This window comes from Micrasema longulum, unplaced genomic scaffold, assembly GCF_059751315.1.
Source record: "Micrasema longulum isolate JH-2025_06_02 unplaced genomic scaffold, ASM5975131v1 h1tg002022l, whole genome shotgun sequence".
NCBI lineage: Eukaryota > Metazoa > Arthropoda > Insecta > Trichoptera > Brachycentridae > Micrasema > Micrasema longulum.
Genome location: NW_028279190.1, coordinates 160,492 through 177,308, shown reverse-complemented (window position 1 = coordinate 177,308; position 16,817 = coordinate 160,492). Strand labels below are relative to the sequence as shown.

Sequence of the window (16,817 nt, the reverse complement as noted above, 5' to 3'; positions counted from 1 at the left end):
TCATCTCTGTTGTCTCTTTTATTTTATTTTCCTGATAATTATCCGGATATTTGGCAATCCGGATGACGAGTTCGGATGAACGGAGTTCTACTGTATTAAAGTTATTGCTTTTCTGTGAGAAAGCCAATTTTTTAACATTATTTTTACATTTGAATATACATGTATACTTTTTAAAATATACATGTATATTATTGCCTTATTCTGTAGAATTTTAAAGTTTTTTATTTATTAGGTTTTTGATTAGGAAAGTGTCACTTGGTACATAGGTAAAATATGTAACTACTATCAACACAGTAATTCGAATTAAGTGCTTTGAAATAAACTAAAAAGCAATTTTATGCCATAATTTCAACACAAAAGAATTATATTTCATAGTCTCATATTATATAATACCACCGTGTCGACCGATCTAAGTACTAAATTTGTTATAAAATCTACATAATATGCGAAAAATAAACGAGGATTGGTTGGTTAGAATTGCTTCCGCAGAGATACTAAATATCTCAATTTGCGCATGTGCGGACTTGTGAATTCAGTGTTGGGCGACCGCCTTAAAGGAACCAAAAGACTTACGCAGTTCCATATTCCAGAATAAGATGGAGCGTAAGTGTATTTTACTTCAGTCCGCGCATAACTGCGCAGTCGAAAGGTGTGTAGGGTTGCCACAATTTTTTAGAAGTTATTAATAAATGAATATCGAACCCATCTCAGATCGCTTTGATTAACAACAACCTAATTCAAAAATATTTGTTGCAGTTACTGAAAAGATTGGTTAACTTATTTGCTGATTTGAAAAAATAATATATATATATATGTACCGATTGTTTAGAGGCCAAACTTTTAGGGAAGCATTGGTTCCATCCAATCTTTGGACGGACCGCGCACGATAGGTACATTTTGTAAATAGGATTAAAACTAAATGTAAACCTACATTTATAAAATTTTGTTCAATTCAACATATTTGCACAATACTCCAACAGTCTTTACTGTATTATTGTCAAAAACAATTTTACTCTGTAAGTATTTTAACTAGCATTTATTTTATGCAACATATTCCTAATTATTTTTTATCTTCATTTCAGATACCTTTTTTAGTATTGGTAATGAAGACGGCACACTCAAAGTTGATCCAATAGATCGCGATGCCTTGCAGAATGAGGTAGAGAAAAGTTACAATATTACTTGTGCTATAAATTTATGAATATTGAGAGCGTCAAAAATTATTTTGAAGACCAAAAAAGCTTTCCTGCATGATCTGCTCTTATTAAAAAAACTGCTCGATTGCTTTTGATTTTAAGATTTCTAGAAGATTATTAAAGTTTTTTTTCCCAACATATGAATAATGATGAAGTTGATTCTCATGTTTCTTGCGCAACGTTATTAATGACTTTTAAAAATGGTCTGAAAATTGTAATATTTAGTAAATAATGAGAACTCAAATACCTATTAAATGAAAAGGTAATATATTACAGTAGGGTCAGGGTGCCGACAGCGGATCACCCTTTTTGGAGGGCTGTAATTTTGTAATGGTTTGAACACGAAATATAAAATTTGGCAAAACTGTAACTTAATTATCGTATATTCGTATATATAAAGGGTTTTTCAATAAAAGCGGCTAGATGTTGAAATGAAATAATACAAGTTGTGTCTGAGGTATTAACAAAATTCTTTTTTATTTGAAAGGCCCATTATATAAGTGTAAAATATGACTTCGTTTAAATGCCCGCCTCGGCTTCTTACGGTGGCACGGATCCGAGTGGTCCAATTTTCAATTACTCTTCCGCGTAGATCCGGCTGAATTTGAGGGATGGCCTGTGTTACCTTTAGGGCATCGGCCGATTGTGGTTTATTTGCAAATACCTGTTATTTTAAGAAACCCTACAAGAAAAAGTTTAGCGGGGTCAAATCGCGTGACCTTGGTGGCCAATTCAGATCACCCCTGCGAGAGATAACCTTATCCTCAAATCGTTCATGCAGAATGTCAATCTTGGCACCGTCCTGCTGGAACCACATGTCGTCTAGGTCTATATGGTTCAATTTACGCCGTAAGAAATTGGTTATCATCGTTCTGTAGCGCTCGCCGTTGGCGGTGACCGCCTCACCAACGTCGTTTTCGAAAAAGTACGGACAAAATCAAAAAAATCCACACTAAACGGTAACTTTTTGAGGATGCATTATCACCTGGTAAACCTCGCGTGAGTTGGTGTCGTCTTATATACGTCCATTTTACTTATTAACACAGCTATTCATCCAAAAATGCGCCTCGTCGCTAAAAATGATTTTTCGGCAAAAATTGGGGTCGTCTTCCAAACGATTCGAAGCCCAGTCAGCGAACAAACGGCGTTGTCTATGGTTATGAACTTTGAGCTCCTAGGTCAGTTGGATCTAGTACGGCTGTAGGCCTAAGTCCCGACGCAATATTCGCTAAGTTGAAGTCTGCGAAAGGCCGAGTTCTTGTGCGTGGCGAGGAATCGACTGCCTCGGGTTCTGCTGTACACTTTCACGGGCAGCGGCGATGTTCTCGGCCGATCTTGCGTTCCTTGAACGTACGGGTGTTGACTGATTGAGTACCGAACCGGTCGTCTCAAATTTGGCCACTAAACGTTGAAGAGTTGACTGTGAAGAGCCACCACGTCTACCGTAAAATGGGCGCAATGCGCGTAACGTTTGAACTAACGAACACTCATTTTGATAATAAAATTTTATCATTTGAACGTGCTGTTCAATTGCGTGATTTGGCATAAGTAATTTAATAATAAAAAAAATATTTGACAGATGTCATCAAAACAAAATGGCCGCCACGGGCCGTCAAAATCTACCCGCGCTAATTGAAAAACCCTTTATAAAAGATTTACTGACAATATAAAGGAGTTACAACGGTTTTATTTTAAAAAAAATGGTAAATGATCCACCGTGTATTTAAATTTGTTGCAACGGAGAGAGAAAACAACTTTAAGAAGGGAATATGGAATTCTAGACATTTACAGGGCTCATGACCTGTCATTGGCTGGTTTAAGTGGCCACTTTACACATGATGCAGGTAGCTCATGAACCCACCGTGACCGTAAGAATCTGGGTGAGCTCGTAGCCAGCTTTCTGCATTCTCCTGGAATCATGGACATGGAAAATGGCAGGGAAAAAGATTCTAGTTATACGTTCGGTACTTTCACTCAAATATCGATCGTTCCAGAGTTGAAGGGTCTTAGCGAGCTTGCAAGTAATACCTTCATATAAAATTACCCGCTGTAATAAAATATGTAGAATAATTAACATTTTGCTATATTAATACCTCGGCACAAGTTTCACTCAGTGAGGTATTCATATTAAAATGAAAAAAAATTGTTTCTCAATTTCAACATGTAAATGAATATTGATAGTAATAATTTTCAGGTATTCCCATTTACCATCAGTGCGTATAAGGAAGGAAATGAATCTTGGGCGACTACAAGTGACGTGTTCATTATCATCAAGGATGTAAATGATCAAATCCCAGAAGTCCTCACGAAAGAATTCTCCATTACTATAAAGGAAGAAACATTTGTAACCCTTGATTTCAAACCACAAATTTTTGTGTATGATAAAGATCTGGTAAGTAAAAAGCGTCCTTAAAAATGAATAAATAACAAATTCAAATAAAATATAAAAAGGCTCTAAAAAAGCCTTCTTATAGTTGAACTAGGAAACTATTATCCTGGCCGGTTGCATCTTCTTGCTTTCATTAAAAGTATAACTTCATGGCCCGGAAAGGTCTTCAAAATAATGTTCTTTACAATATTGTATGGCGTCAATGACAGTCTCTTGATTCCTTATTTTCCAAATTACACAAAACCTATCGTTTCAAATAAATAAGCGGGTAAAAAAGGGACTCTGTGGATTTCAATCTAAGATTAATGGATGTCTAGAGACATTGGATCTACATGAATTTAATTCATTTAAATCACTCACACAAATGAAACAAATACGCCCGCCCCATCACAATGAGAGAGGTGGCAACTGGTACATATCTTTTGCCGAATACTCGGCGCTTCGCCCGAGAGCGTGGCCGAATATTCGGTATTCGGCCAAATCAGTAAAGTAATAATTAGTTTTTATTTAGGGGGAGAACGCTCAATATACCGTGAAGTTGGAAAGCATCACTCCAGCGGGGGCGGCTGAAGCATTCGCCATTATTCCCAACGAGGGGTACCAGAAGCAGGAACTGAAGCTGATCATTCTTGACGCCAAATTGTTGGATTATGAGAAAATTCCATGGCAAAATATCCAACTAAAGGTAATTACAACATATAATTTATATTTGAAGCACTAACGTTGTGGTTATCTTTATATATATAATTCCTCTGTACGTGTGATGTCACTGAACTCCTCCTAAACGGCTTAACCGATTTACGTGTGGTTTTTAGAGTAATATAGACCTTTGCGCTGCGCATGTTCGCAGATATTAAAATCTTCAATATAATATGTAAAAAATAAGTAAGGAGCAAATATGTTTTATTCATAGATCTACCAGGGTTGCATTAGAGGAGAATGGATTTACAAAAAAATGGAAACATGTTGTTTTTTTGTGTATAAAAAAGTTTGTTTTTTAATGTTTACAAACAACATTTGTTTTTTGTGAATCTCAATCAGATTCTCTCCTTAAATTCCTTATAATTTCTACCCATTTATTTCTTTTCACTGGACTTTTGGAAATACTAGAATAATATTAAATTCAATACATTAAAAAAAAACGTGTTCCTACATAAGTAAACCCCTCTGTTGGTGACAAGACCGGAGTTTGACGTTTGCAAAAGAATACCATATTTGAAAAAAATATTTATTTTATGATTTGAAATTCAACCATAAACAAGTACCTAGGTACCTATTTTAATTCAATATTTACAATTTGTAGTTTTAGAATTTAATAACAAACAAGTACCTAGGTAACTGCTTATCAATGAAAAGTCTTTTTCCAATGTAATAGCAGGCAATGGCGAGCCAACGTTCGGGCAGGACAACGTCTGTCAGGTCTGCTGGTTTATTTATTATAATAACTTTAAAAAACTCAATACATTAAAAACTCTATCCAACACTTTTGTACGCAGTAACTTGTTGATGTTTAACGCGTATTTATTACATGGCGAATAAATAATGAATATAATTATGTAGCACGAGTGTTACGGTGGTGAGTTGAACTGGCTGAACTTAAACTACATGCTAAAATTGAGTGGCTGGGTTGAGCTGACTAGTTGGGCTGACTGGGCGTAACTCTTTATAGCCCAGGTTCCTTTGTTCTTTATATCTCCATAGTAGGAACGATGTTTATGCACTGCAGAATATAATGTATTGTATTCAACATAAAATGATGACTTGCTTCATAGGTCGTCGCTCTATATTTCAGGTGAAATGATTAAGCAGGCGTGTATGTCATTGATCATGGAGTATCATTGGCGGCCTCCGTAGTGTAGTGGTCAAGACGCTTGACTCACAGACGAAGGTTCCGGGTTCGATTCCCGGAGAGAACACAAAAATTAAATGTGATTTTTCTCAAGCCTGAGTGTTCTGTGATGTAATTCACCACTGTAATTGGGCCTGCTGGCCTGTTGTGGTGCAAAAAATAAAATAAAATAAAAATGATTTAAATTACGAATATTGCTACTATTGACAAGTTAAAAAAAGCAAAGTTCCTTTTAATTTTATTTCTAGAAAAATTCCTAAGAGGTTGTTATAGTATAAATATGTAATCGAGGTACGAAAAAATCTTGCGTTATTTTTTTTTTGATCTTAAGGTTCCTGTGCAATTAACATCTCTGTATTTAAATTTGTTGCAACAGAGAGGGAAAACATTTTTGAGAAGGGGATATGGGAGTCTAGGCATTTACAGGGCTTATGACCTGTCATTGGCTGGTTAAAACGGCCACTTTACACACTGTGTAACATTCACCATTCTGCCTATTTTTAAACATCCACATTTCCTCAACTCTTCCATCTGTTGACTTTTGTGATCTAAAGGAGGTGAAACCTTTATTATATGGGTGAGATTATCCGGCTGAACCAAATCACCTACTAGGCAACGCCTGAAAACAATTTTCCAATTTTAATACTTCTTCTTTTACCAGGTAGTTAATTCGACAATGTTTGGGTATATCCAAATGCTTGCAGACTGGCTGGATTATCTCCCTAGGGAGTTGTTTATATTTAAGTTTGTTGTAACAGAGAGGGAAAACATTTTTGAGAAGGGAATATTTGAGTCTAAACATAGGAAGGGATGTTTAAACATAGGCAAAATGGTGAATATTACACAGTGTGTAAAGTGGCCACTTAAACCAGCCAATGACAGGTCATAAGCCCCTGTTATGTGCTGATATAGTGCAGCACACAGAGAATAAATATTCGAAGTTTAACAGATCAATTGAGAAGACACGAAGATGTAATATATCAATTTTTTTATTTAAAATACATTACAAAAACCATTTTACTGTTACAATTGAAAGATACGTGTATATTAAAACTAAGTATTACGTCAGAGCGACGTAGTAACCACGAGAGATTACATTTCTAATTCCCCCTCAGAAGACTGCGTATCGATTTATATAATAAAAGTTTTCGTCTTTTGGAGGGGTAAGTTTGATACAAAAAATAGATACATTTATTCTTCTTACGCTATATCCTGAGATTTACGCAAAATAATATTTCACACGCGTTGAAACATATGGTTTATAAGTGCATACGATAAACAACCTTTTTCAATAAAAATACATGGTTTCTGCATTCCTTAAGATGTTAATATTGATCCCAAGGGCTTTAGAAGAAGGTTAAGTGCCAAATGCATCAGAATTCTGGGTATATTTAATTCTGTGGAGAACGTAATTTCTACCACCAGCTTACTAAATACAAAATGTGCCCAATGAAGGTGGTGTTAAGTAAATAACAGCATTGGTCGATACTATTCCTGGCCGGTTACCTTTCATTTCCATCCTTCCTTTGACCCATCCTTATGGTACCTACCTAGCATCAATATAGAAGATATTCAAAATTAGAAGATTCGGATTTAGGACAAAAACAAAACAACACTTTTGACTTGACATAAAATCGGAAAAATGAGTGGTTGGAATCGTCGCGCGTCGAGGAAAACATTGTTATATTAAAGTTCATTTGTGATCCAGTGCCAGAAATTGAAGAACATTCAGATTATATTAAAGGTAGTGTACTGTACAAGTAACAGTTTTGACTGTATTCCACAATCCTGTAGCAAGGGGTAGGTGTTGGCCGCGTCTCGCTGCCGTCGTCGCTCTCGGGGTCGTAAATCCCGAAAGTTATGAAGTCTCGAAATTCCTCTCAAGTCCGGTGTCACTGCGTAGGTCGGTGGAAGATACTGGTTCGTAGTCCTGGGGTGAAGCGATGGTCAAGTCCAAGGTGTAGATCCAGTAGTAGAGCGGGAGGTCGGGCGGGGTGACGAAATGAAACGATCTGACTAACGTGATGTCTCGAGGCGAACTCAATATTTATTATTTAAAATGTACACATTATATAGGGCGTGTTGCGGGCTCCCGCTACCTGCGTCCGAACCGGCGTTAGGCCAATACGGGAGTGGGGGGGGAAATACCGCTCCCACTATACCCGGCCGGCGCGCCTCCCCCAAAGTGCATATAGGGAGGTGCCGGCGCTCGGCTCGGTTACTTCGCTGGGAGCCGCCTCACGCGCCACATCAATTACAAAAATGCCTTTCTAAAGGCAAACATTAGTCTCGTTTGCAAAAATGCCTTTTTTAAGGCAGTCCTTAGTCTCGTTTACACAAATGAAAAGTCCCATTTTTAGGGCAATTATTGTTCAAACGTCTTCAACACGAATGTAACACGAATTTCTACTCTATAGTACCCCGGTATCGCTAATGTCAGACTCGAAAGTGGAATATTCATCCTTTATTGTAGGTCCAACATTTAGCCTACAGATACCGGGGGCCCTAACTATATTATTGCATATTTTATTCACATTTCTAACCGTCCGTTACAGGTAGGTATCCATTCCATATTCCTATCCTTTCTCAAATATTTCCCAATTAACAAAACTGAATGAAATTCGATTTTCATTTACAGTCCGCCTTTTCGTTAACAGGTGGTTAATCCATAACACCCTGTAAATGCCTAGACTCTCATATTCCCTGGTCAAGAATGTTTTTCCTCTCTGTTGCAACATTTAAATTTGAACAACTCCCTAGGGAGTAAATCCAGCCAGTCTGCAAGCATTTGGACACACTCGAATATTGTTGGATCTCAATATTTACTTACAGCTTGAGTACGTTGGCGATTGGAACGACTAAAATGTTTGCTATTTCTTCCCCCTGTTCCCTAGGTCAAAGCAGTGGAAAACTTGGATCCGAGTCACGTGGATACGGCTACTATAAATATTCACTTAACTAATTGGAATGACGAGGAACCGATATTTGATAAAACTAGCTATTCTACATCCTTTAAAGAAACAGTTGAAAAGGGATATGTTGTGGAGACAGTACACGCGAGTGACCGGGATATTGATGATGACGTCATGTAAGTTATGTAATACTATAAACAAAACGAACTTTTTTGTGCGGTAGATGCGTTCTGCGGAAAATCGCACAAAAAAAGCCAGAATTATATATTTTTTTAAATTCATTTTTCAAAAATATTTACAACAAAGTCTTAAATTAAGTGTTATATTAAATATATCTACGTCATTTGCGTATTCATTTGCAAATGTATGAATTCTCCTTATTGGCGAGTGTGCACTGTAGTTTGTTGTAGATACATTTACATATAATAGTTTATTAAATCGGGTAACCCGGCCCGGAACTCGCAAGTTAATTAGTTGTAACAGTTCGGAACAATCAAATATAGAATTTAATATTTTAAATAAAAATAACAAATCATTCAGTTTTCTACTATTTTCTAATGTTTGTACATTTAAATATTTATTTAAGGACGAGTAATTAATATCTTCAATTGAAATACCCAATTTAAAATTAACAAAACTTTAAAAAATTATGTTGAACTCTTTCAGTATTATTTATAGGTACTTTATAAAATGGTGACCATATAACCGAGTTGTATTCAAGTTGGCTACGTACCAAAGCAATATATAAAATTTTCATTACATAAACTGAGTCAAAATCTCTGATCGTTCGCAACAGAAATCCCAGAGTTTTCATGCTTTTATTTGTTATGCTCTGTGTATGTTTTATGAAATTTTATTTTTCATCGAATATAATGCCAAGATCGGTCATTTCAGTCATTCGCTCCAAATTTATAGAATTCATGGTGTAGTTGAAAGCCATTGGATTCTTATTTCGGCAAAAAGTCAAAACTTTACATTTGTCAACATTGAGGAACAAATTGTTTCTTTCACACCATACATTCAAACAATTTAAGTTAGATTGCAGAGTTTCGCAATGACCTATGTTTTTTACCTCCCTATATATTTTTACATCATCAGCAAACAGCAAAACTTCATTATCTCGGAAACATGATGTTATGTCGTTTACAAAAATCAAAAACAATATAGGACCCAGGTGACTGCCTTGCGGAAGACCGCTGGTTGCAAAGAAGCAATTTGATAGCGGATTTTAAATTTTAACATAAAACAATCTGTCTGACAGGTAGGCACAAAACCAATCGAGAAACGCTCCACGAAATCCCAAACCAAATAATTTGGCAAGCATTACCTATTATAGTAGTATAACCATGTAGTTACTGTAAAACTTTATTATAGAAAGTCAAATATAATGGTAAGCTGTGCATAATCGCTTATATGGACTATTCGCCCCTGTTATGCAGTCATCATTCCACAGAAAACAGTCATTAGAACTAAAACATGTTGATCTAAAGATTTTATTTGCAAATTAATAGATTAGATGGATAAGTAACTCCCAGTAAAATGTACTGTGATTTTTTTCAGACATTCAATCAGCGGAAGCGTATCTAGCTACATGGAAATAAATCCAAAGACGGGAGTGATTACCGTCACTGAGAATGATGCGTTTGACTTCAATCGGCAGAGTGAGATTATAGTTCAAGTCAAGGCTGAAGACGTTCTAGGAGAACCGTATCATACTAAATATGCCCAATTAATTATACAACTGATTGATGTTAACAATAAACCACCAGAAATTCGTATGGTGCGTATTCCCTCTGTGTGCTGTGTACTGCATTAATAATTGCCTTTATACTTAATCACGTACGAGTATCTACTGTAATATTAATTGGATGGGGGAGAGCTTACAACAACCATATTAAACCATTAGAAACTGTTCAAAAATTTATATTAAAAATAACGCTTCACGAAAATCGCACTTTTCCCTCTTTCCAATTGTTCCAAGAAGCTAAACTTTTAGATATGAGACAAATATATTGTTTTCAATGTTTAAAATATATATTTAAGAACCAATATTTATTTACAAGTAATTTAAATAGATCAAGTCAAAGAAGGAACCGTGTGTTAGAAATACCACATTGTAAAACGAGGCTCGCACAGAGACATGCGTATTTTATAGGCCCAAAAACTTTTAATTATTTTTTTACTGATAATATTTCATTGATCCCAAACTTTTGAAATTTTACTTCTTTTAAAAAACATGCACTGTCCTGGATTCAGACTAAAGATATGAACTCTTTTTTTCTATGATATATTTTGTTGCCCTTTAATAATAAGGAATATTTTTATGTTTTTTTTATATTTTTTATTTCCGTTTTTAATTACTATTTTTTTTTTAAATTCCATATAATCTTTTACATAATATTTTATTTTCTCTTTCTTATGTTACACAACAATATTATAACTGTCTATTTATTATAGGAGCAAAAATTCATAAACATTTCTTGTATACCCACGAACAGGCCATGCCTTTGTGGGATTTTTTGTTTACTATTAATATGTATTTCATTGCTATGTAATTATCCTTTATTTTTTGAATACTCTGTTTTACCTCTTATGTATTTTGAAAAAAAAAAACAAATAAGAATAAAATAATTTTTAAAAATTAAAACTATTTTTAGCCCTCGAAGACTGTATCCGTCAAAGAAAATTCCCCCAAAAATCATGAAATAACTCGCGAAATTAGAGGCAGTGATCCGGACTCGGAAGCCGTGATAAAATTTTCAATCGACTGGCCCAAATCGTCGGCATCGAAGCCAGGATTCGAAGTCAAGAGAGAAGAGTTCGAAGGGTAATTAAACATTTATATGTCAACTCTGCAGATGACAATAACACAGATCTTTGAAGTCTATAAAAAAGTCCTTAAAGTATAGCTTGATTAGAATTACAGTTGTTAGCAAAAGTGACGATATAACTTTGTAGTAACGTCTAAAGAGTGATTTATATTGACACACGAAAAATCATTCGTATCTGGCATGTTAATTACTTTTTAGTACAATTAGCTTGACGTATAAAATAAAATCAACTTTGAAAATCATCATCATCATTCCTTTCCGTACCTAATGGAGCATAGGGCACTGCATTGGTACACCAATCGCAGCGTATCTTGATCTTTTTTTTTGTTACATGAAGGTAAGGTGATCAGTCTTACGCTTCAGGTACCAGTCCAGGGACTATGAAATATTCTAGTGTAAAAACACCCTTTTAAATAATATTTCATATCAACCATGTCGGGAATCGAACCCGAGACCTCTTACATGGTAGGCAAATGCGCTGACCATTACACCACCATTAAAAAAAAAAAAAAAACACAAAATTAACCTAATTATTAACGACGTACTTACAAGGTTACATCATTATGCAAAAATGTTAGAGATGGGACAAATTGATCGAATAAAAAATAATTCATGTGATGTTGTTTATTTTATTATTTTTGGTGAATAATTGTCTTAAACATACTATGTTGAACTTGTTTTTGCATTTTTATATAAATTTTCGGAAACAGAGTTTCATGTTTTCATGAAAAAACTAATCAAATCGATTTGATCAGTGATCTGTAATTTTCCATCACTAGTGACATTACTTTGACAGCTGTCATTTTAATCAAGCTATATTTTAAGGACTATAATTATATTAATAAAATAATTCAAAATAAAATTATTTCAGTGCTCTATCTACTATCTATACGATATCTAAGAGAAGAAATTATCAATTTGATGCAAAAAATATGTAAATGTTTGTTTCAGCTGCGTCGATATTGAAACAATTTATCCTGATTCAAATAAAAAAGGAGAAGCGTTAGGCCGATTGTTTGTTAAAGAAATTCGAGATGGCGTCACAATTGACTTCGAGGAATTCGAAGTTCTATACCTCGCGATTGTTCTCACTGATACAAATCAAACCATTTTACCAAATTCGGCTGAAGGTACATATATTCTCTTTTATTGTTAAAGTTGTTTATTTAAACACTGAAATGGCATCCTCAATTGGTTGAAAGAAATCATAGTCCATTGATTGATGACACACACACGTTCTGAATGATTTCACCTAAAATATGTCAATGTAGGATTTTGGTAGTTGTGGGAGTTTGGAGCTCTGCCTATCCTTGTAGCTCAATCGCAAATAACTATCGACGTGCTTAAAACATGCTAAACATTTGAGCGATCACAATGAACAACAAAGAACATGATGTTTAAGTTATCGCGGTCATAAGTCAACGCGTGTGTAATCTCTAAGTCAACGCTCGTGTCGATCTGTTTTTTGTTTTCCTCGTAAATAAATACAATTTATTGGCAAAAAATCGGCGTTTACTATAAAAAAAACAATACATTACATTTGCAAAATAGTAAGGAGTATCTAATACAAAATAGTGAAAATTAAATTACAATTACCATGGCGACTGCTTTTCTTGACTTAACTTGAATAAATAGCATGATAAATAATAAATAAAAATATCAGTTTTGGAATATTTTCCATACTTACACCGGTGAAATTCAAATATGTAATTGCGTAGCAGGATTATACGTCGCGAAACGTAATTTTTTTGACATTTAATATTAGGTGTTCACGGATGTTCCATTGTGATCGCGAATACGATAAACAACCATGGTGAGAAATTGTTATCACGTCGCTTATTAGCTTGTCGATAGTTATTTATGATTGAGCTACAGTTGGAGATTGACAGAAGAAACGAGATTCATTGTACCAAGGATGGGCATGGAGCGTGAGCGATGATTAAACGCTAGAACGGACTTGATCCACGACCGGGTCGAGCTGACATAGTTAGACTGACTGACGTTACCACGCCCTGTGGTCTCTTCATGGGCCGCGTTCCTTTGTGCTTCATGTCTCCATGGCAGGAATGAAGTTAATGTACTCCAGAACGTTGCGCTTATGTGGACGGATGTCTTATATGCAATACTGTTGCTCTTGGAGAATATGATTTGTATAAAAGAAAAAACGCCGAGTTGCTTCTTGCCCCCCACAGGTGTAACTAATTTGTTGGAATTTATAAATCAACAGGAACATTTTCACTGATTATTGAAGACGTCAATGACAACGCTCCCATATGGGTGGATGGTACATTAACCGCTAAACGCATTGTTAGAGAGGATTCAGACGCTGGTATATTGATTGGTTCAGTACAAGCAACTGATAGAGATGGACCTCTTTACAATAATGTCAAGTATTATTTAGAGTAAGTTACTATTCTAATTAATAATATCTCATAAGTATTTGACATTATCTGCCCTATCCAATATTGGGCAATTACAATGAGCACTCTGAAGACAATTATGTAGTTTGGTGTTTAGATAAGCATTTTGTGAATAGTTTATAGAACTGATTTGAAATGGAATGAAGTTAGTTTTAGATTTATTAAGAGTTAAGTAATTAGTATCTAGCCATGCCTTTACTACATTCAGATATTTTTCGGCTTTCTTATATGTTCCCTTCTATGTCTTATCTTTGAATAATGGAACGGTGTCATCAGCAAAACTTATAACAGAACCATCGATGTTTAAATGGCACAGATCATTTATGTAGATTAAGAATAAGATTGTTCCTAGAATACTACCTTGAGGTACTCCGTAGGTAATATTGGTTTGGTCACTTATTTTATTATTTATTTTGACAACTTGTTTTCTGTCGTGCATATAACTTTGAAATTGTTTCAGTTCTTTATTATCGATGCCTATTTTTCTAAGTTTTTGGAAGAGTGTATAATGATTTATAGTATCAAATGCTTTAGATAGATAGAAAAAGATACCAATATATTCATCACCTCTATCCAAATGGGTAGTTATAAACTAGATCAACTGGGTTGTGGCCTCGTGGCAAGTAGTGTCATGGACTCATGGATTAAAGATCCGAGGATCGCAACTCACTCTACCACAAATTGATTTTCACTTTCTAATTGTGAGTTATTTACAACTCGTTGAAAATGCCCACCAAAATTGAAATATTTGGGTAAATCATAAGAACGCAAGAATTTATTTTCCTTTAAAAAATAAAATAAAATTACAGTATTTTCTGTGTCCAGGCGGATAAAGAATACAGTTTTGTGCATGAAATCGATTCAAATTACGCAAAATGTACTTAACAATTAAGAATATCAAAATATTAATATGTATTGTTTATGAGCAGGGAAGGAGCCAACGCTGATAAAGATTTGGTGAAGATAGACCCAGCAACTGGCCAATTAACGGTCTACGCTAATAAGAAAATAACATGTGATAAACCAGATCCCAGGGAGAAATTATTCTATGATCTAACGGCTACAGACTGCAAAAATATGGAAGATAATGTAGACTGCCATAAGACGAAAGGAAAGGTACAATAATGAACTCGTTTTAAAATATGTATACTCGTATAATGTATAGAGGTATGCTTTATTAAAAAAAACAAATCACGACTTTCTACCATTAGAGAAATGCATAATAACTTAAGTAACACAATGTTATTATTATGGATAATTTATATGGCGTCATTTTCGTAATGTAATACCTCAAGGTACTCTACGAAGTGATTCTATGGATATCAATTGATTTTAAATTAAAATTATATAATTCAATTAAAACAATTTATTTTGTATTTACATGCTACAGATTTAGGTGGGTTTTAAGTTTTTTCGAAACATCACTTCACTCTCACTAAATATGGGCAAATGAAAATATATATATATATACATATGTATAAAAAATACATGTTTATTTTCTTTTGATTTTCTAGATAGAAATCGATATAATAGATATAAATAACAAGAATCCTGTTCCTAATGATGACGAATTTAAAAAAGTAGTTTCCATAGAAGAGAACTCCCCAACTGGAACCCCTATTACAACAATTAAGTCAACAGATTTAGACAGAGATGGTAAGTAAAACTAATATGTTGTTAAGAAATTATTAATATCCTTTTAAAAATAATTTTTATACTAATTTATGCTATACAATAACAATCATTCATCCGATAAGAATACGCACATATTAGGGTATTATCACTCGGGAGGAATATCGGATTTAACCTACTCTACAAATAAAAGATTTTTTATAGATTCTCCTAGTGTTTATATAAGCCCTTAATATGAATATTTTCATTAATTATTTTCGTTTCGAAAATAAGGTCTTTCGAAAACGATCGTTTCGTAAGTTGGTAATAAATTTTGTCACAGAAGTTCACGAGTAATGCATTCATTTTAATGTTGGTAATGCCACAAGCCACAGATAGAAATATAAGGAGAGTTGACTATGCATATTATCTTAATCCCCCCCTTACCCACTCCACACTCCAGTTCCAGGCACTGACAGATGAAAGTGAAAACGGATTACATCTTACATCTTGAATTTCTTTTATTATTTTATGGTTTTCAACCTCTTCTAAATATTAATTATAAATCACAACTCGGAGCGTTTAATAAGTGACAGGACGCCGTAAATGTAAACAAACGACACATAGAAAAAGGAAGCTATCTACAATACTCTATAAAATCCATAGACATTGATAAAAAAAAAACTGATGGCGTCACAAAACATCCGAAGACGTCATACTTGATGACGTCCCGAATTGTTTGTTTTTGGCACCATTCAAATTACTAGAATTTAATCCTTTATTCCCTTATTTCTTAACAGATTTTGATAAGAATAGTACCGATCGGCTTGTGATTTAGATTAATTTATTAGCTCATAAAAAATCCATGATAATTGCCCATTTAATAATTATATTGTAAAAATCAACATATGACATATCATATTTAGCCATCTTTTAGCAAAATATGCATATTGTGTGACGTTTGCGGAACATACTTGTACGCTATGTTTATTAGAAGCCGATTCGGCAGGCATGACGTGCGACGTCAAAATGACGTGTCCCCAACTGCGGTTTTTTATGGCTCATTTTTAAATCTAAAAATTATAAACGAAAACTTTTTTCGAATACATCGATAGTTAAATCGTTAGAATCTACTCTAAATGCATATTATTTTTTTAACGTTATTTTCGACTTGTGAAAATACCCCATTGGTTAAGAATATGTTCTAAAATAATTTGTTTTTTCTTTCAGTGCCTTACAGTACTGTAGCTTACACGATCAACTTTGACGGGCAGCAAGAAGTGCTTAAGTTTTTCTCCATTGATTCTGCCACGGGAGCCCTTATTGTAACTCTCAATGGGGAAGATTTGGATAGGGATGAAGGCGATGACAAATATGACATTTACATCACACTGACAGACAACCCATTGCAAGTTGGAGGTAGATAGATAAGTTTTATTAATTAATCTAAAATAAATGTGTTTTGTTTTTAAATATAGAGTTTATACAAATGTTCGTAGACAAAAGACCGGATTTCACCCTTTATTTATTGTTTTTAACTGTTGTGCGGCTGTGATGTCACACTAGTCGACATAGAACACAAGATTTGATATATCTCTCTTATTTTTTA

At 34.4% G+C, this 16,817-nt stretch overlaps 1 protein-coding gene across 2 annotated transcripts in view; it reads left to right on the top strand.

Annotated features, from left to right (window-relative positions):
- LOC148273260 (cadherin-AgCad1-like) overlaps positions 1-16,817 on the top strand; it is a 57,500-nt gene that overhangs the window by 10,159 nt on the left and 30,524 nt on the right. For both annotated transcript variants that reach the window (XM_088238942.1, XM_088238943.1), the window contains 11 exons: positions 1,083-1,159; positions 3,391-3,588; positions 4,097-4,270; positions 8,329-8,522; positions 9,907-10,126; positions 11,004-11,173; positions 12,129-12,307; positions 13,405-13,579; positions 14,527-14,713; positions 15,112-15,253; positions 16,439-16,627. In XM_088238942.1, the coding sequence (XP_088095068.1) occupies positions 1,083-1,159; positions 3,391-3,588; positions 4,097-4,270; positions 8,329-8,522; positions 9,907-10,126; positions 11,004-11,173; positions 12,129-12,307; positions 13,405-13,579; positions 14,527-14,713; positions 15,112-15,253; positions 16,439-16,627 (1,905 nt within the window). The remainder of the gene's footprint in view (positions 1-1,082; positions 1,160-3,390; positions 3,589-4,096; positions 4,271-8,328; positions 8,523-9,906; positions 10,127-11,003; positions 11,174-12,128; positions 12,308-13,404; positions 13,580-14,526; positions 14,714-15,111; positions 15,254-16,438; positions 16,628-16,817) is intronic.